This window comes from Chelonoidis abingdonii, chromosome 11 (assembly GCF_003597395.2).
Source record: "Chelonoidis abingdonii isolate Lonesome George chromosome 11, CheloAbing_2.0, whole genome shotgun sequence".
NCBI lineage: Eukaryota > Metazoa > Chordata > Testudines > Testudinidae > Chelonoidis > Chelonoidis abingdonii.
In genome coordinates, this window is record NC_133779.1 from 5223403 (window position 1) to 5243856 (window position 20454).

At 58.8% G+C, this 20454-nt stretch overlaps 1 protein-coding gene across 1 annotated transcript; it reads left to right on the plus strand.

Moving 5' to 3' along the window:
• Positions 1–3056: 3056 nt before the first annotated feature.
• Positions 3057–13456, plus strand: GNG8 (G protein subunit gamma 8). The gene is made up of 2 exons (XM_075071242.1): positions 3057–3065; positions 13194–13456. Exons 1-2 carry the CDS (start codon positions 3057–3059, stop codon positions 13320–13322), a joined length of 138 nt encoding a protein of 45 aa, XP_074927343.1. The 3' UTR covers positions 13323–13456.
• Positions 13457–20454: the final 6998 nt, after the last annotated feature.

Below are 20454 nucleotides of genomic sequence, written 5' to 3' on the forward strand. Positions count from 1 at the left end.
CTAAACTGTAGGGAACATGAAGCCTGAGTCAGGCAGCACCTTCCCACGGAGCCGCTAAAAATACCTTGCAGGCGGTGGCAGGGACTGAGCGTTGCCAGACTCCCCTATTTCTCCTCCCTGCCCAAGCCCCAGATCGCTGCAGGGTGGGGACTGAGCGCTGCTCTCCCGAAAAAGGGGTTCCTCTGCTCCAGGAAGGGGCCCTGGCATGTCCACACACACCTGCTTCGCGCCGACCCCTCCTGGCACATGGAGCGGATGGCAGGCAGCCGGCCTGAGTCCCAGCTCCTTACACTTGGGGACAGGGGAAGGGTTAACTCTCTTTGTGTTCCTCACATTCAGGGCTCTGCTCAGGTCCCGGTCAGGGGTCCACCCTCCTTGGCCTGGGGGACAGGGAATAGTCACAGTGCAGTGCGCTCTGGCCATGCCCCTGATCCACCCCCTACGCCAGGGGTTGGGGGAGATCTCAAGGGGCTGTTTCCAGGGCAGAGGGGCCTGAGAATGGAGTTCGACCCCCCTCCCCTCACAAGGCGCCTACCCGTCCCGCCGTCTGGATCACCCACTGCCGAGAACAGGCTTCTCCTCCGCTCACCGCAGTGCTGTGAACTTCTCCAGGGCAGTGCCGGCTGAAGCCTGCCGTGTGCCTGCCTTCAGGCACCATACGGTTAACGACCTACCTTACCCACAGCGGGGTGCCTCCCCCTCAGACGGGCATGTCCNATGGCCTGGGGGACAGGGAATAGTCACAGTGCAGTGCGCTCTGGCCATGCCCCTGATCCACCCCCTACGCCAGGGGTTGGGGGAGATCTCAAGGGGCTGTTTCCAGGGCAGAGGGGCCTGAGAATGGAGTTCGACCCCCCTCCCCTCACAAGGCGCCTACCCGTCCCGCCGTCTGGATCACCCACTGCCGAGAACAGGCTTCTCCTCCGCTCACCGCAGTGCTGTGAACTTCTCCAGGGCAGTGCCGGCTGAAGCCTGCCGTGTGCCTGCCTTCAGGCACCATACGGTTAACGACCTACCTTACCCACAGCGGGGTGCCTCCCCCTCAGACGGGCATGTCCTCCAGGCAATGAGCCAAGCTGGCCCCCCTGCCAGTCGTTCTATCCTGGCCCGTTATAGGGTGTCCAGTGGGCTGGGTTTGAGTACCTAAGGTTCTGCTAATGGAGGGTCAACAAGCCAGGATGGTGGCAGGGGGCAGGATGGGTCCCTATGGGGGGTGATGAACTATCTCATGCCCCAGGCACCTTGGGGTGGGGGAATTGATCGGTTTGGCATCATGGGGCTAACTTTTCCAGGACGGAACAACTGGACAATATTACAGTGGGGAGGAGGCAATTAATTATGGTGGCATCATGGGGCTGATTAATGAGTCTGGGGCCGCAGGGGGTAATTAGATGGGAGCTGTGCACTATGAGCAGGAGAATGGCCCAGCTGGGGGGCCATGAGCCAGGCTGGGGAGATGGGGGAGAGCAACCCAATCTAAGGGGACAAAGGGGCTGGGCTGGGTTTGGGCCAAGGGGACTACGGATTCTGGGATAGTGGGGCAGTTCTGCAGCAGAGGGGCCCTGCACACGACCAGCACCCAGCTGGGGACTCCAGTGTTGTGAGCTTCCCCACAGCAGTGCCCTGCCACTGCCAGCACCCAGCTGGGGACCCCAGTGCTGTGAGATTCCCCTCCGCAGTGCCTGGCCGCTACAGGGTGCTGCTGGGAGGGCTGAAGGTGGTTCATAGATTTTTTTTGGGGGGGGGTGGGTGTTCTAGTACCACAGCCTGGGCAGAGGAGATGCAAGCGGACAGGATTTTCCCACAATGCACCGGTGCCCAGGCACAGGGCAGGCGTTAGTAGCCAAGGTGGGAATGATGTGATGAATTGGCAAGTGCTGGGAGCTGGCTGGCTCCTCATGTCCGTGCCCTGGGGACATCCCATGAGTTCCAGGTTGGTACAGACTCACCCATGGGGGGGGGGGTCGGGGGCTAAGGCAGGACACTGGGGTGGGCTGCCTGCCCTGAACTGGATGCTAATCTGGGAGCAGGGGGGAGGGTCTCTCTAGGTCCCACCTGGCTGAATCCACTCAGGCTCCCCCCCTGCACTAACTAGGACCAGGCTGACAGACTAGAAATCAGCAATGCTGAGAAAGTCTGGGTGAGGGGTGGGGTGGAGAAACTCCTTGTCTAAACAGCTCTCGCGGCCCACTCCAGAGGTGGCTGCATCTCAGTGCTGGGGAAAAACTCTCTGTATAAAGAGCCCATGCATCCCACCCCAGAGGCAGCTGCATTTCAGTGCTGGGCAGAGGATCCTTATATGAACAACTGTCACACTCACTCCAGAGGCAGCTGCATCTCAGTGCCAGGAAAAGGATCCCTGTATAAACAGCTGCCACACCCCTCCCCAGAGGTGGCTGCATCTCAGTGTTGGGTGAACAGGATAGAACAAGAAGCAATGGGCTTAAACTGCAGCAAGGGAGGTTTAAGTTGGACATTAGGAAAAAGTTCCTAACTGTCAGGGTGGTTAAACACCGGAATAAATTGCCTAGGGAGGTTGTGGAATCTCCATCTCTGGAGATATTTAAGAGTAGGTTAGATAAATGTCTATCAGGGATGGTCTAGACTGTATTTGGTCCTGCCATGAGGGAAGGGTACTGGACTCGATGACCTCTCGAGGTCCCTTCCAGTCCTAGAATCTATGAATCTCTGTATAAAGAGTCCCTGGATTCCATGCCAGAGGACGCTGCATTTAATCCCTGGGTGAAAGATCTGCATATAAACAGCTGCTGCATCGCCACCCCAGAGGCAGCTGCATTTCAGTGCTGGCTGGAGGATCCTTGTGTAAACAGCTGCTGCACCCCACCCCAGAGGTGGCTGCATCTCAGCACTGGGTGAATTGGTCCCTAAAAGGAGCCCTTTCTCTGTCTTGTTTCCCTCTGGAATGTGCCCGATTCCTCCTCCTTCCCTGGCCCCTCCGCCCCCCGCTATCATCCAGATCTTAATGAACCGATTCCACACCCCGGCTTTCCCACCCCTCGCTTCTTCTGGTATCAGAACTGGCTGGTGCCGTCGCCATGGCGACGGTATTGCAAGCACCTGCCTCTGGATAAGTGGGCGAAGGGACGAGAGGATTATGTTAACCCTTCCGCCGGCTCCTTCCACACCAGCCCTCCGTGCGAAGGAATCTCAGGGCTGGCCAAGGAATCGAGGGGGAAAGCAAAGCCACCTCCCTGCAGGGCCCATCTACACTAAGCCAGTAGATGTTGCAACAGTATTTCTGCAGGGTGGCAATATTTGGTCCATGCCACAGGGATGGGGCCTTTAGTTCAGTCTTGGCCAAGCCACGGATAGGAAGCCGCATGTGTTGCAGCAGGTCCCCTCCCCACAATACTCTGCACCTGACAATTACCCACAGCTTTCTGCTCCCGGCAACGGGGGTTGGCACCACCCAAGCCAGGAGAGCGTGGGTTTGCGTCCCCCCTTTAGCGACCGCTCCATGGCTTCAGGAGGCAGCTCTGCCAGCCGGTCCTGTTGCTCCAGGGACAGAGACGCAGCTCTGGCAGCCCCAAGTTCAAATGCTGGGGGAGACAGAGTGGGAGCCAGGGTATCCTCGGCTGGGCAGTCCCAGGGCACTGGTGGTGCAGAGGGGCTGAAATGAGTCTGCTGTAAGGAAGTGGAACTGCTATGTGTGTCATAGACCCATCACTGCTGGTGTGGAGTCTCCTTTGGCTTCAAGTGATCTGAGCTGGTGGAGGAGGAGGATTTGTGTTTTACCCCAGCTGCTGCTAGGAAGCGTTAGGAGAAGATGGCTATTAAACAAAAATAGATAGGAGGCTTTACGCAGTGGAGAGTTGCGGCTGCCTCTGGGGTGAGGCATTGCAGCTGTTTATACAGGAACACCTCAACCAGTGCTGAATTGCAGCTACCTCTGGGATAGGGCACAGCAGCTGTTATATACAGGTACTGTTATATTGCCGGGTACTGAGATGCAGCTGCGTCTGGGGTGGAACACAGCAGCTGTTTATACAGCAATGCCTCCCTCAGCACTGAAATGCAGCCACCTCGGGGGTGGGATGTGACACCCATTTAATGGCAAAACTAAACACCATTTGGGACAGCGTCATCCAGGCTGAGATGCAGCCAAGATGCCAGGGTTGGTGCTCTAAAAGCTACATAAACTCTCTTTGGCAGTAACCGGTGACCGAAAACAGTAAAAAGAGCAAATAATTAAATAGCGAGTCCCCATCTGAGTGGCTGCAACGTGTCAGGACACACTGCTCTCTGGGGGGCACATGAGTGCTTAGAGCTTCCAGCTGGTAATTTGGGGGGTTGAGGGGGAGCTGCAGGGGAGGATTCAGCAGGAAAGGTGCTAGATGGAGGCAATCCGCCTGCCCCAGGAGGACAGGGATGTGGGGCCAGGGGAGGGTGCACATGGGAGCTGGTCCATGAACTGGATCGGTCCTGTGGGGCTTATTTGCCCTCATTCTAGCCCTCTTTCTCTGTTGCCCCCCACAGCGACCCCCTCCCTGCCATGCAGCTCCTTTAATAGCCTCGTCTTTCCCCCTCTGGCCGGCCTGAAGGCCCTCAAGTGTGGGGCCAGCTGATTCCAGCACTCATGCTTGCTCTTTTCCCTTCCCCCACCCTCTCTACCTCTTCCCCCTCCTCCCTTTCCCCTTGCCCCATCCTTTTCTCTCCCCCTCCTTTCCCTGTCCCCTCTCTTTCTATCCCTCCATCACCCCCTTCCCCGGGTCTGGAATCCGTGAGGCCCTTCCAGACACTCCGCTGGGATTTGTTGGGGCTAATTTTAGCCCCTCAAGGCCCTGGTGGCTCCCATGGCAGCTGCAATGGGGCTGGCGCTCAGAGCTGAGAGTGCTCGCCTTCCCCATTACACCAGGGCACAGGGGCATGTGTCCCAGCCAGCTCAGAGCCCTCTACGAAGGCACGGCTTTCCTGCATGGCTGTGCACGGCCCGTGCCGCAATCTCCCGCCTCTCCTAGAGATTTGCTCCTGTCCCATCTCACCACAATTGCGCGTGCCATGCTCACTGCAGACAGTGCAGGCACAAGCGCTGCCACGCCGTGGGTCGAGCAGTGTCTTTGCTTTCACCCCCATTGGGCACTGAGCCCCCACCCTCCTGCAGCGTGTACACCATTGCACCGCCGGCCAAGGCCCTGCACACAGTTCACCTGTGGCGCCTTCTGCCCACACGGCATGCTCTTGTGAAACACGAGGGCAACCCCTGGAGCCTGGTCACCTTCTGGCTCATGCTGAAGATCCCAGCGGCTTCTGGGGCTGAGCAGCAGCATCCTCGAGCCCGGCAGGGCCTATATTGACGTCTAAGGCCCTCTCGTCCTGCATGGACCCCCATGCCCTCTCCAGGTGTGAGCTTCATGGGATGGGAGGGCAGGGCAGGAGGAGGAAACCTTCAGCTGGAGAGACCCTGGCTTCCTTCCCCATGCACCCCACTGCCTGCTGTCTGTCAGCTCTGGGGTCTGTGGCATGTTCCCAGGCGCCGTACGGATCCCCTGTCCTTCGGTGCCCCCATGTGGGCGATGCTAGAGCTACACATGGAGAGGACGGCACAGAGTTCAAAGGTTCAGACTCGGGGTCCCAGAGACAAAGCAAAGTCATTGCACGCAACATAGCATCAGGGAGCAGGGCCTGGGCAGGGTCCCGGGGGATTCTGGGTAACTGGGAATGGGGCACTGGGGACAGAGAGGGCCCGGGGGTTTCTGGGTAGCTGGGAATGGGGCCCAGGGGCTGGCAGGACCCCAGGGGATTCTGGGTACCAGGGAATGCAACTGGAAAGGTCTGGTTGCTCCCCCATCATCTTGTCCAAGTGCAGTGGCAGGTTAGCACCCCCCTCATCTTGGGGAGCTCTTCTGCTCATTTTGGGGAGTCTTCCAGGCAGCCCATTAGCTACCCACTTACACACAGCCAGCTTGGGCTGCAGCCCGTCAGCCATTCCCTCCAGGGAACATGCGGACACCTAGATCTGGGGCTGGAATTGCTCCAGTGGGGAGCTGGGCACAGGCCAATCGCCAGTGATAGAATCCTGGGGCCACATTCTCTGTGGGTCAGTGGGGAAGGCAGGGGGAAGGGCACTTCCATGGTGGCACATGGCATCCCTTGGCACTGGGCCACATGACGGCACAAGGGGCAGAGAACAGACCCTGCGAACTGAGCGTGTGTGAGCATGGGGCTGGCGTGTGTCTGTGCATATGGTGTGTGTGCGCACGAAGGCTTCCGTGCCTGGCTGTCCAGTTGCACCAGTGTGTGTCAGTCCAACCATGGAGGGGGTGTGTGTCTGCATGCACCTGAGTGTGAGTGTTGTGAGTGTGTGTCTGTATGTGCATCCATCCACCCTTCCATGTGCGCCTGTCCATCTGGCTGTCTGTGTGCAGGGCCGGCGCTTCCATTTAGGCAGCCTAGGCAATCGCCTAGGGCGCCAGGATTATTGGTGGGCGGCATTTTGCCGGAGGGGGCGGCAGGCGGCTCCGGTGGAGCTGCTGCAGTCGTACCTGCGGATGGTTGGCTGCTCCCATGGCTCCAGTGGACCTCCCGCAGGCACCACTGCGGCAGCTCCACCGGAGCTGCGGGACCAGGGCGCGCGCGGCGAAATTGCCGTTCGCCTAGGGCACTAAAACCCCTAGTGCTGGTCCTGTCTGTGTGTGTGCCCCATGGCTGTCGGTCTGTGCCCACATGTCTGTGTCTATCAAGGGGTTGGGGAAGGGTGTTTGCCCTTGGGTCTGTGTGTCTGTCCTGCCGTGTCTGCCCTTCTGTCCAGCCATGAGCGTGCTCACGTCTGTGCGTCTGTTTGTCCTTCCATGTGTGAGCACGGGGCTCTGGTGCTGGCCCTGCCTTCCCCCACTCTGCCAGCTGCTGTGAGCCACCCTGCTGAGCTGGCGCCCCCCGGGGGGCAGGGGGAAGTGACACTCAGAGACGCTCCACACCAGAGGCTGCTGTGCCAGGGGAGCCGTCGCTGCTCACTCTATCCAGAGCCAGCGAGAGACCCGGACACTTTGGCAACAGGTAGGAGCTGGCTCAGCACCCCTCCTCCACCCTGTGTCCCCTCCAAAGTGACCCACCCCCTCCTAAACCCCCCTGGGCTGGGGCTCTGACATGGGGAGTGCTGATCTCCCCTCTGGGCAGCTAGTGCCGAGTTGCAGGAGGCTTCCTGTTAGCTGGAGTGAACCTCGCTATCCCCTAGGAACTCTTGGGACCCAGCGGGCATGGGTCCCCAGCTGCTCCCCGAGCATCTGACAGCCATGATCCCATTGGCCAAGGAGGAGCTAAAGCTCCCCCACGCCCCACACTGCTCAGTGCAGTGCCAGCGGGGGCTGGTTTCCCTGCCCTCGAGGGGCAGATGGCAGGCTGGGGTGCAATCATGGCTAAAGGGGCATCTGGTCCTTCTCTGCCCTCTGCTGCAACGGTCTCAGAGCCTTTGCCAAGCAAGACTAACTGCCTCCTTCTCAGCATGCAGGTCAGGCTCCTTAGCCCTGTTTCAGGAAGGAGGACTCAGGGACAAAGACAGGAAGGGGTTTGCCCAGGAACCCCCAGTGAGTCAGGACTAGAACCAGGTGCTCTGGCTCCCAAGCCCCCCAGCTCTGGCCCCTAGACTCCATTCTGCTCCCAGAGCTGGAGCTAGAACCCAGGAGTCCTGATGTCCAGGTCCCTCACCTAACCTCTAGACCAGCCTTCTCTCCCGCTGCTGACACTTATTCCTTCTCTTGCACTCTCCCAGTGACAGGGGTCAGCCTGAGAATAAAGTATGAACCTCCGTGCCCAAATCTCTGCCCGTTCTTAGAACCAAGCAATCTTGCCCAGATACAATAGAGATGGCACTTATGTAAGAAGATAGATAGATAGATAGATAGATAGATAGATAGAGGGGGTGTATGTAGATAGATGGATAGATAGATAGAGGGGGTATATGGGGATAGACAGATAGAGGGGATTTATGTAAATAGATAGATAGATAGAGGGGGTGTATGGGGATAGATAGATAGATAGAGGGGATTTACGTAGATAGATAGATAGAGGGGATTTATGTAGATAGATAGATAGATAGATGGGGGGGTGTATGTAGATAGATAGATGGATAGATAGATAGAGGGGGTCTATGGGGATAGATTGAGGGGGTGTATGGGGATAGATGGATAGATAGATAGATGGGATATATGGGGATAGATAGATAGATAGATAGAGGGGGTATATGGGGATAGACTGAGGGGGTGTATGGGGATAGATAGATAGATAGAGGGGGTATATGGAGATAGATAGAGGGGGTATATAGGGATAGATAGATAGAGGGGGTGTATGGGGATGGATAGATAGATAGAGGGGGTGTATGGGGATAGATAGATAGATAGAGGGGATTTATGTAGATAGATAGATAGATAGAGGGAGTGTATGGGGATAGATAGATAGATAGATAGATAAATAGAGTGTATGGGGATAGATTGATCGATCTTTCCCTAGAAGTTCTGAAAACTCTTTATCCCCAGCTCACCTTTGTTTCCAAGAGCTGCCGCCGAATAAACCAAATCACTGGTGAAGATGAGTTCTAAGCCGGTCCGGATGCATACTGCAGGCCCTAAAACTGAGTGAGATTCCCAGATGGGTTTTGCAGGCTTAGCAGCTTCTGATCCATTTGGGTCAGCCTCAGAACCAGACCCAACCCTGGACTCTCCTGAGGCAGGGGAGACATGCGTTCCGCTGGCTCTGGGGTCTCAACTCACCACGCTGGAACTGAGTGGTCCAAGGATGCAGGAGATTTGATTTGTAATAGCCCCCCATTCCCCCTCTTTCCTCCCCATCTCTGCCCTCCCACCACATACATACCAGTGTCCCTGCAGGTGGCAGCACAGAGCCACCTGTGCCATGCATTGGCCTGGCTTCCTGGGCAAGAGCTCTGTGGCTGGTGACCCTGCCAGAGGAGGCATGAGTCCAGCTGGATGTGCAGATCTGGAAGGAAGGAGGGCGTTTGTGCCTCCAGCCACTGATAGGGATCAGATTCCAGGTCCCTGCAGCGGGGGACAGATCTGGAACTGAAAAAGAAAGCAGCCGAGACCCAGCCCTTCTGTTATTTACCTGCTGAGAGCAGGGACCAGCATCTCCTCCAGCAGCAGCTGCGAAGCTAGGGAGGGCCTGGGGCAGTGAGAGGAATGCAGCTGGCACTTCAGGGCACCTGGGACATCTCCTCAGCAGGGGAACTTGTCTGCACGTGCCCACTCATGCACGCTCACCATTTGCAACCCCCCCCTGCTTGCACACACACACTCGTGTCCATCCATGAACACATGTGGAAGTCCTTGCACTCTCATATGAACACTTTAGCACACACATACCTTCCCCATAGCCTTGTCCACACAGGCGCCTGCCCATAAGCCCATGTCCTCACATGCCCTTTCACACATACACATGTGTGCAAATCCTTGCCCTCCCGTGTGCACATTCATCCACTCCCATGCCCACATCCCCACAAGCACAAATGTCCGCAAGAACCTGCGCCCGGGCACACACACGCATTCAGACAAGCATGCAGGCATTCGCACACTAACACATGCCCTGGCACTAACTTGCATGTGGATGCACGTCAGTGTGCCAGCGCACACCAGCAACACATGTACGTTTAGCTCTGCTGTTTCACGTGTAGGTGGCCTTCCTCGCTGGGGCTGGGAGCCTTAGGCTAGGCTGATTGGGGAAGTGGCCACAGCTGGGCCATGCCCCAATCAGGCCACAGCTGGCCCTTATAAGAGAGAGAGGGGCTTGGCTGCTGGGAAGCTCAGGATGCCTAGAGTGAGGCAGGGTTGGAGGCTGCAGGACCTTGTCCAAGGCCCCATAGAGGCAGTGGGTTGCAGAGAGAGGCAGCAGGTTCAAACCCCCGTTGCCTGTGATGAGTGGCTGACACTGCAGTCTGCCCCAGGGTGTGGGGGCTAGTTGGTGACTGGCAGTAGCCTATGACTGAGGCAAGGTGAGGATAGTGGGTGGGGGCTCCCCAGGGAGACCCTGAGAGTGAGGGGTTACTGCCAGGGGGCAGCACCTCAGATAACAGGGCACTGGAGTCCAGGCAGGGATGTGGGGGTCCAGCGGCAGTGGGACACTGGCCTGCAGGGGGCACTCTGGAGGCTGGATGAGCTAATTCCCGAGATGACCAGTGGGAGGCACTGCTGGGTGAGTCCCACATGCTTACAACCCTGCAGGCTCATAGGGCCATGCAAAAGAGATGCCCAGACAGCTCCCCCGGTGTTTTCTGTGCAGAAGAACTGGGTTGGGATGGGAGGCCTTTACAGCAGGACAAAGCAGGCGGATTTGACTTGAACCATCACCCCCAAACTCTAACTGACCCCTCTGAAAAACTTCTCTGCTTCTCACTAACCTCCCAGTCACCTCCTTCCCTAGTATTTTAACAACTGACTCTGCCTGATGGGTCCTGGTGGGCCCCCATTCCTGATGGAGATTGTCACCCCAATATTCCTAACCCTGATGGGTGGACCTTCCCCGGCGGAGCCATCTTCATGGGATTTTACAGACTGGATCAGCACCTAGAACTGCCAAAATTCGCAGTGTTTCAGGCCTCCCTCCACCCCCGGTCACCGCACAGCTAAGGGTGGGTTGTGTAAAGGCTGACGGTACCGTCCTTTTAAAGGCCCTGCCCCGGGCTCCTAGCCACGCAGTGCCCCCTGCAGTGCAACTGAAGTGCTGGCCTTCCCTGTGCCAGTCCCAGGAACAGGTGACATTTCCCTGCACCTGGCTGGGCAATTAGCTGGCTGCTTTGAGCATAGCTGATCAGGGGCCTCCTGCAGGCAGGGCTAGAGGGGAGGGGGATGCTGCTGAGCTGCCCTAATTAACCAGGCCTCCCAGATACGGCTCCCCCTTTTCCTGGAGTGTAGTTAACTTCCCTTCCTTGGATCAAGTCTCAGGCAGTGGGTTCCCTGCGGTCCCCAGCACAGCCGGCCTCCAGCCCCCTTCAGCTGCAGCCCCCACTCCTGGCCCAGCGGCTCCACTGAACTGCCTTTAAAGTTTAGCTCCGTGCTGTGGGGGAGGCATGGCTGGAGCAGAAGGGTTGGGGTGGGGGGCAGGGTGAGCTCATAGGCACATGCAAATATAGCTGCATGGACATACATGTACTCTGCTTCCTTCCCCAGACAGGAAGACGAGCTCTGTGCAGCTTGACAGCGTGTATCTTCCCCCCATTCTGCTCGCATGGGGGTGCTCTATGACTGAGATCCCCATAGGGTGACTAGATGTCTCTATTTTATAGGGACAGTCCTGATATTTGGGGCTTTTTCTTCCATAGGTGCCTATTACCCCCTGTCCCAATTTTTCACACTTGCTGTCTGGTCACCCTAGATCTCCATCAACACCTCACGTAGGCGCCACTCAGCGGGGATGATTCTGTCACTACTGACCAGGAACCCTACCCTCTTGGAGGCCAGCACCTGGAGGGGTAAGGGCCCTGAGCTGATCCCATTGGCCCGCCTGCGCGAGCCAGCCAGTCCCCACCACCACCCTGGGAGCTGGATCAAAAGCTGGTGGCCCTTATAGATGAGTAGGTGTGACCAGATATCCTGGATTTTTGCAGAGACAAGTCCTGAGTATTTTGGGCCTTAAGTGTGTAGTATAGGTGCCTAATTACCCTCCCCACCCATCTCCAAATTTTTTCACCCTTGCTATCCTGGTCACGCCCTTATAGAAGACAAGGGAGCTGGGAGTGGTGCGGGAGCAGGCTTGGCCTGGGACTTGGCGAGCGTTGTCCTCGATGAAGCCACAAGCAGCAGCCGTTGACGAGTTACATCTGCTCTCTTGCTCCCCTTCTCGTTCTCTCACTTCCCGCCGCTCTCACTCGCTGCTCCTCACCACGGCCTCCCTGCTAGAGGCAAGCACCTCTGGCGGGGAACCATGTCACAACACATGGCCAAGATCGGGCGGAGGCCCCGCAAGAAGGGTGGAGCAGCGTCAAGCTTGGAAGTGAACCATCTGACCGCGATTGAAGGTGGGGATGCCGCGCCACTGTTTCCACTGCTGTGGAAGCTCCACCCATTGCCATCTCCCTCTGCTATGATGGCTGGGGGGAACTCCCAGCTTACTTCCAGCCTTCAGGCCTTTCCCGGAGGAGGCGCTGTGGGGAGCAGGGCACTGGTTGTGGGAGAGAGCTCCCAGCTATCCAGCATGGGGCACTGTGGGGGGTGGGGCAGAGAGGCTGGCTGGTGGGAAGAGCTCTGTTCGTCCAGTCCCTGGCCCCTCCCAGCAGGGGGTGCTGTGGGGAGCAGGGCAGGGGCACTGGCTGTGGGGGGAGCTCCAGTTCCTTGCAGTCCTGGCCCCTCCCAGCAGGGGCGCCTGTGAGGGAGCTACGGCAGGGGCACGTGGCTGTTGGAGGGTGCTCCTGGAAGACTCCAGCCCAGCGTTCTCTCCAGGCAGGGGTTGCTGTGAGGAGCTGGGGCAGGAGCTGGCTGGCGGGGGGAGGCACTGGCTGGGTGAATCACTCAGTGGCTCTCCCAGCAGGGCGCACTGATGCGGGAGAGGCGCATGGGCAACTCGGCTGTTAGGGGGATGTCTCTGGATATTTCAGCCCCAGCGTCTTCCCAGCAGGGGGGTGCTGTGAGGGTTGGAGCAGAGCGTGGCTGGCAGGGGAAGCACTGGCTGGGTGATCACTTCAGTGGCTTCCCAGCAGGGCGCCATGTGAGAGAGCGGGCAGGGGGCACTGGCTGTTAGGGGAGTCTGGATACTCAGCGCCCAGCGTCTACCAGCAGGGGTGCTGTGAGGAGTGGGGCAGCCTGGCTGCGGGGAGCATGTGGTGATCACTCAGTGGCTCTCCCAGCAGGGCGCCTGTGGGCTGTGGGGAGCAGGGCAGGGGCACTGGCTGTAGGGGGAGCTCCTGGATACTCCAGCCCCAGCGTCTCCCAGCAGGGGGTGCTGTGAGGAGTGGGGCAGGAGCTGGCTGGCAGGGGAGCACTGGCTGGGTGATCACTCAGTGGCTCTCCCAGCAGGGCGCACTGTGGGGAGCAGGGCAGGGGCACTGGCTGTAGGGGGAGCTCCTGGATACTCCAGCCCCAGCGTCTCCCAGCAGGGGGTGCTGTGAGGAGTGGGGCAGGAGCTGGCTGTGGTGGGATCACTGGCTGGGAGATCGCCCAGTGGCTCTGTTGCTAGCAGAGGGGGCGCTCCCTGGGCTCCTGCTGGCGTGTTTAACCCTTTCCTCCCCACGGCAGGTGTCAAAGGCGGCGGCCGATTTGCTGGCCTACTGTGAGGCGCACGCCAAAGAGGACCCGCTGGTGACCCCGGTGCCCTCCTCGGAGAACCCCTTCCGTGAAAAGCGGCTCTTCTGCATTGTGCTGTGAGCCCTGCGGCCAGTGACTCAGCGCACCCCCTCCCCTCAGGTGCCGCTCCAGAGCGGCACCGCTAGCTTTAGCGTAGGGGAGCGGAGAGTGGGTCAGAGACCGGCCGGGGGGAGACACTGGGGCTGCACACTCCAACTGACCGGAGGAGTCTGCTTCACCTTTCTTCCTTCCCCCCCCGCCCCCGCCCCACAGTGAACATTATCTCTGTGGATTCACCCTTGGCTGCTGTTTCCAAGATCAATAAACGCGCTGCTGAGTTACCCTCCCTCTGCCCCTGCCCTTTTATTGAGTCCCAGCCCCTGTCTCCCAACACCTCCAGCTCCTATCCCTCCCACTGCCCCCACCTAGTCACTGAGCCCCTAGGTCCCATCCCCCCTGATGCTGCCACTTGGTCACTGAGCCCCCAGGTCCTGTCTCCACTGCCCCCACATGGTCACTCAGCCCCCAGGTCCCATCCCCCTGATGCTGCCACCTGGTCACTCAGCCCCCAGGTCCTGTCCCCCTCGATGCCCCCACCCAGTCACTGAATCCCCAGGCCCTGTCCCCCACCCCAAGTCTCCAGGTTCTCTCTCCCCCCTGCTGCCCCCCACCCAGTCACTGAGCCCCCAAATTCCATCTCCCCACCATGTGTGCCCAGTCACTGAGACTGGAGGCCCTGTCTCCCCCCAAGTCACTGAGCCTTCAAGTTCTGTATCTCCCCCCCCCCCCGCCAAGACCCCAGGTTCTGTCTCTCTCCGCTGGCCCCCACCAAGTCACTGAGCCCCCAGACCCCATTCCCCCCAGGGTTTGTCTGCCCCCACCCACTCACAGTATCCCCAAGCCCCGAATCCCAGGTCCTGTCTCCCCACCCCCGCTGTCCCCATCCAGTCACGAAGCCCCGAGGGCCCGTCTCCCAGGGATATGGGGGATGCCCAGAGGTGGCTGACAGATATTCAGGGACTCAGTCCCCTCCTATGTAGCAGGCTCTGTGTCACCGTGGCCCTCAGTGGGGGGAGATGAGGCTGTGTCCCCATCGCCTAGACCCTCATGGAGGTGCTCTGTTCTCGCTGGGAAAGCGAGTGCTGTGGCTGTGAGGCTGTGAGGTGCCATGTGTCTATGAACAGGGGAGGAGCGGGGTGTGGGGGAACCAGCTGCCCCTCTATCCCAGCAAGGTGGGAGGAGGGGGGGATTAGCGTCTGACATGCTGCCTCTCCCCATTATAACCGGGTGACATCCAAGGCGGTGGGAAGAGATTGGAGTTACTGGCTCAGCTCAGTGGGCAGGACCAGGGTCAGAGTGACTTTGGGTTAACATGCCTGCCACACAGCAGGGGCTGGAGCCACTGGCTTGCACTGGGAGCTGTTACACACAACCACATGCATGCACAGCATCCACACATATGCATGCCTGGATGTGTACGCACAGACACACACATCTATGCACATGGATGAACACACATGCATGCACACGCATGTGTGCATGTACACACCTGCACACAAGCCTGTATGAACAGGGATGTAAACACAGACACATGCCTGTCTACACATGGATGCACACATGCATACCTACCGACACATGCACACAGTGGCACTGGAACATGTTTAATAGTGGGGGGTGCTGAAAGCCAGAGCCCTTACCCCTCTCCACGCCCCCCTCCCTGCTGGGGCTGGGAGCAGTGCCGTGTCTCTTGGGGGGGGAGGGGGAACTGGGACAGGGGCCACACCCACCTCTAGTGAGGATACACCTGTAATGGGGGGGAGCCAAAGAGGTTGGGGTGCACGATCACCTGCCTACCGAGGTGCTAATGGGTAATGACTTGGAGGACTGGCCGGATGGCACTCAGCGCGCCCTGGTTCTTACCCGGAGCTAGAGCCAGCGAGGGACATGAGATCTCCCAAAGCGGGGACTGAAGCACCGAGGGTAGGGGTAGGGCTTGACAGGGCTGGGCCGGAGCCTTAGTCCCAAGGTGGGGAAACCGAGGCACTGCCAACTGGGGCTGTATATTCCAACCCAGCAGCTGAATTCCAGACAGAGCTGCAGGAGGATCCCTGGCCACAGCAGTGCAGGACACCTGCGGGAGGACCGCCAGGAGAGACTCCTGTGGGAGAAGGGATTTCTGTTCGGGGAATGGGCCGATTTGGGGCACACAGAACCATGGAAATCCAGGAGGCAGGGAGTGGCCCCAGAGGTACCGCCGCAGACTGTTCTACTTGGCCCACGATATTCCCCTGTCAGGGCATCCGACGCACCAGGCAGAGGCTGCTGCAGAACTTTTACTGGCCTGGGATCTTTGATGCTGTGCAACAGTATTGCAGGTCCTGTAACTCCTGCAGAGGGTGGGGAAGGCCCAGGATAAGTGTAAAGCAGCTCTGAGACCTTTGCCCGTCATAGAGGAGCCTTTCCATGAGGTGGCTGTGAACATAGTGGGGCCCCTCAGCAGGGTGACCCGGGCAGGGAAGAAATACATCCTAGTGGTGGTAGATTTCTCTACGTTACCCCAAGGAAGTGGCCTTGTCCTCTATCAAAGCAGACACCGTGGTTGACGCGCTGTGATCATTTTTAGCAGAGTGGGGTTCCCCAAGGAGGTCCTTACAGACCAGGGGTCCATCTTCATGTCACCCCTACTCCGGTGCTTGTGGGAGACGTGTGGGGTCCGGCACATCTGGGCCTCAGCGTATCACCCTCAATCCAACAGGCTGGTGGAGAGGTTCAATGGGACCCTAAAGATGATGCTGAAAACATTTATGGACCAGCATCCACAGGACTGAGACAAGTATTTATCCCACCTGCTGTTTGCATACAGGGAAGTGCCCCAGGAATCCACAGGGGACCAGGTGATGCTCCTCATCCCCGTGAGGAAGAACAAGCTGCCTGGGACGGCCCCTTCAAAGTAATCAGACAGGTAAATGAGGTGAACTATGTAGTGGAACTGTCCACCGGGCTCACAGCTACTGGGTGTATCATGTCAACATGATGAAACCGTACTGGGACAGGGAGAAGTTAGTGCTGGCTGTATGTGGGCAGTGGGAGGAGATGTGGTGGGTCTCTCACCTGAGGCTGTGGCTGACCCCTTGCTGGAATCAATTCCCCTCTCAGACCACTAAACCCTGTCCAGCAGGCTGAGATCAGATTGGTGCTGCATTCATACCAGCAGCTGTTCTCCAACAGGTCTGGGCTCACTAACCTGGCTGTTAACCGGGTGGAGATGGGAGCCAACCTTCCCATCAGGTGTTCAGGGTCACTGGGAAAACAGCCCAGGACCTGGAGAGAGAGGTCAGAGACATGCTGGCTTTAGGGGTGATTCAGCCATCCTCCAGCCCCTCGGCCTCGCCTGTGGTACTGGTCTCCAAGAAGGACGGGTCGATCCAGTTAGGTATGGACTATTGAAAGCTCAGTGCCATCACCGTGTCCGATGCCTACCCCATGCCTAGGACCGATGAGATCCTAGATAAGTTGGGGGACGCCCAGTATCTCACTACCTTGGATCTCACCAAAAGCTACTGGCAGGTGCCTTTGGACCTGGAGGCCAGGGTGAAGTCTGCCTTCGCCCTCCCCAGTAGGGCTCTTCGACCTGGTCCTGCCTTTTGGCCTCAAGGGGGCGTCTGCCACCTTCCAGTGCCTGGTGGATCAGTTACCGAGGGGGTTGCAGGACTTTCATCTAGCGTATATTGAGGGTATCTGTGTCTTTAGCCAGACCTGGGAGGAACCTGGGAGGTGGAGAGGGTGCTGGGGCACCTCCAGGATGCAGGACTGACCATAAAAGCTGGAAAGTGCAAGGTGGGGATGGCAGAGGTGTCACACCTGGGCCCCAAGGTGGGGGGCGGCCACCTGAAGCTGGAGCCAGCCAAGGTGGAGGCAATCCAGGGTTGGCTGGCTCCCCAGACTAAGAAGCAGGTCCAGACTTTCATTGGGGTGGCAGGGTACTACTGGAGGTTTGTGCCCCACTTTAGCTCCCTGGCACCTCCCCTTATGGACAAGGTGGTCTGGACTGAGCAGTGCCAGAGGGCTCTCTGTGCGCTGAAGGGGGTACTCATCCAAAGCCTGGTGCTGGTAAACCCGGATTTTAGCAAACCCGCGCTGGTGTTCACCGCTGCCTCAGACACGGGGCTGGCTGCGGTGCTGATGCAAACCGGTACTAAGGGAGAGAGACACCCCACTGTGTACCTGAGCAAGATGCTGCTGCCCCAGGTGCAGCACTATGTGGCCATGGAGAAGGAATGCCTGGCCATGGCGTGGGCCCTTAAAAAGCTGCAGCCATTTCTATTTGGGTGGCGCTTCACTGTCTACACTGACCATTCGCCCCTAACATGGTTGCACCAAATGAAAGGGGCTAATGCCAAGCTGCTGAGATGGAGCCTGCTCCTCCAGGGTTATGACAGGGAGGTGGTCCATGTGAGGGTGATGGCCAATGTTATAGCCGATGCTTTATCGGGGGTGGAGGCCCTGAACTTCCCCAGGTCACTGGCCAAGTGACCCCGCTCAGTTCAGACTTGAAGGTGGGAGAGAGGTGACAGTGGGGGGGGGGGGGATTTTCTTGTTTTGTTCTTCTTTTTTTCAACATTTGCGTGCAGGAGGGTGGGACGCAGTTTCCCCAGGTGTTACTGGTTTAACGAGGTGAGGGGAGAGGGAGTTTGTTGGTACAGAGGACCAGCGAGGGAACTTGGGACCCCAGCCAATGGCCTGGAGGATGGAGACCCCAGCGACTGGTGACCGGGCGGCCCAGCTCGGATGCCACAGCCGGTTCTGGCCAGTGGGAGGACAGTGGGCTGTGGAGAGAGGACCCCAGTGACCTGACCATCCAGCTCCAGCCAGAGGGGGACAGAGGACGGCTGAGAGGAGAGGAGGCTCAGGGGACCTTGTTTACCTGGACAGAAGACAAAGGACAGAGGCGGGGCTTGGAGGCAGGTGATTTCAGATGCCCAGATAGAAAGCATGTGGGTAGGACTGCCCAGAGGATTCAGGGGGCCCGGGGGAAAGTGGGGGAGCTTCAGCGCTTGTACTCACCCAGCAGCGATCCAGATCTTCGGCGGCATTTTGGCGGTGGGGGGCCTTTCAGTCTCTCTGTGTTTTCTGCAGCACTGAAGGGCCCCCCTGTTGCCAAAATGCCACCAAAGACCCGGACTGCTGCTGGGCCAGGGCTTGCAGGGCCTGCGCGGGGCCCTGGCCTGGGGCAAATTGCCCCACTTGCCCCCCCTCTGGGCAGCCCTGACATCGGGGCTCGGGACTGGAGAGAGAGAGCAGGCAGAGCCCACCTGGATGTGCTGTGCTGAGGGAGGCCAGGCCTGAGGCGCTGAGAGTTTCCTTGGGTGTGTTCAGACACTCAATAATCCCCCGTTTTACACTGGCTGAGAGTCGCTCTGGGCTAGAGATCGGGGTTGCATTATTCCCTCTGGGAGCGGAGGCCCAGGGGTTCCAGAGCGGGGGATTCCCTGAGGGGACCCACGGCGAGAGACAGGTGTGCTAAGGCTCAGAGAGGTGCGGTTCCAGGAGGCGGGGGCGCTTAACCCCCGAGAGAGAGTGGACCCCTAAGAAGAGCTGTCGCACTGAAGGGGGTTCCCCCCAGGGACTGTAAGGGGCCAAGATTGGGCACGACCCGTGAGTCTGGGATAGTGGTCAGACAGTGTCATGTGTGGTTCCCCCTCCCCTCCTCCCCAAGGGGGGGCAGCGAGTCCCTTGCTGGGATTCCTGGTGCCAGCCCACCACCTAGTGGTCATCTGGGCAAATGCTCTTCAGTGCAACTGGCAGTGGGTGCTGGGTGATGGCTTGCCTGGCTGGGGGAGTGGGACCATTCAGCACCCATTGCCCCCAATGCACTGCTGTCTGCTCCCGCTGGTCATCGCCAGCTAAGCTGTGTTGGACCTGGTGAGAGCTTGCCTGGGAGCCACCCAGGGAAAGCTGGGGGCTGCCCCAGGAATGGAAGTGAATCAATGCCCCCCCTGGCTGCAGGGGAAGCATCACCCCGCAGTTAAGACTCAGCAGACCCAGGTTTTGGTCTCTACCAGCGAGTCACTGCCCACACCTTGCCTCAGTTTCCCTTCCCACCCATTGCGTATCTCGATTGTGCACTGGCAGGGGCTGTCTCTCACTCTGTGCCTGTGAGCACCTGGTGCAGAGGGGTCTCCAGATGCTATCGTAATGCCCATAATAGCGCGTCCATTGCCCTGGGTTGGGGGCTGTGCTCAGAAGGGGGGAGCGGGTGGGTCAGGGCAGGCAGGAACTGCGGCCTGGTGGTTTATTGTATCCCTTTGCAGGGTGGGGGCAGGGACTGGATACTGCGACACCCGGATTGGGGCACTCTCTCTGCTGGGCAAGATACGGCACAAGAAAAACCCCAGCGCTAAAAGCATGGGGAACACGCCCCCCCCACAGCCAGCCCCCTGACTCCCCTTTGAGACCAGCCCTGCTTCCCCCCAAAAGGAAAAGGCCAGGGCAGCTGCCTCATCACTCAGTGGCAGGAAAAGGGGCCAAACTGACTCAGGGCTGCACCCGCTAAGTGACTCCTGAGGCTGGGTTCCCCCCGAGGCTGGGTTCCCCCCAGTGAGTCTGAGCTTCCTCCCCATGGCTGCTCCTGTCCTGCCCCCCCATCTCCGAGTGCCGGAGCTCCCTTCATAACTCCTACTAGGCTCCCCCCACCCAAGGTTCCTGGCTCTGTTCCCCTGTCCCTGTTTCTTGTTCTTTGCAGAGTCCCTGCGCGGAGCCAGCCCATAAAGCACCGTGACTGCTTTACTAGCCAGCCTCCCGGCGCGAATACCTTTCCCCTAAGAGGAAGAGTAAACAGGTCTCTGTGTGGCTGCCCTCCCTACTGCGCCCTCGCAGCCCGGCTGCTCTGGCCATGTACATTCATGGGCATGGAAAGAGATGCGGCCAGAGGGACCCAGCTGAGCCCAGCGTACCCCAGCTCCAGAGCAAGACATGGCCCATTCTGACGCAGCCCAAGAGACACTTGCAGCTGATGGTCCAGGTTTCCCTCTCAGGATGCAGAGAATTGGGGGGCTGATAATGTGGCCCATTGCACTCCCTTGACTTGCCCGTGCACCTCCTTTCCCAGGGTGTGCCCCCTCCTGCAATCTGCCCTCCGCCCTGCCCCCATGGAGCCAGCCACCTAGCGATTGCCAGGTGTCTATCCAGGTCTGAGGAAATGCACTGGGTCATT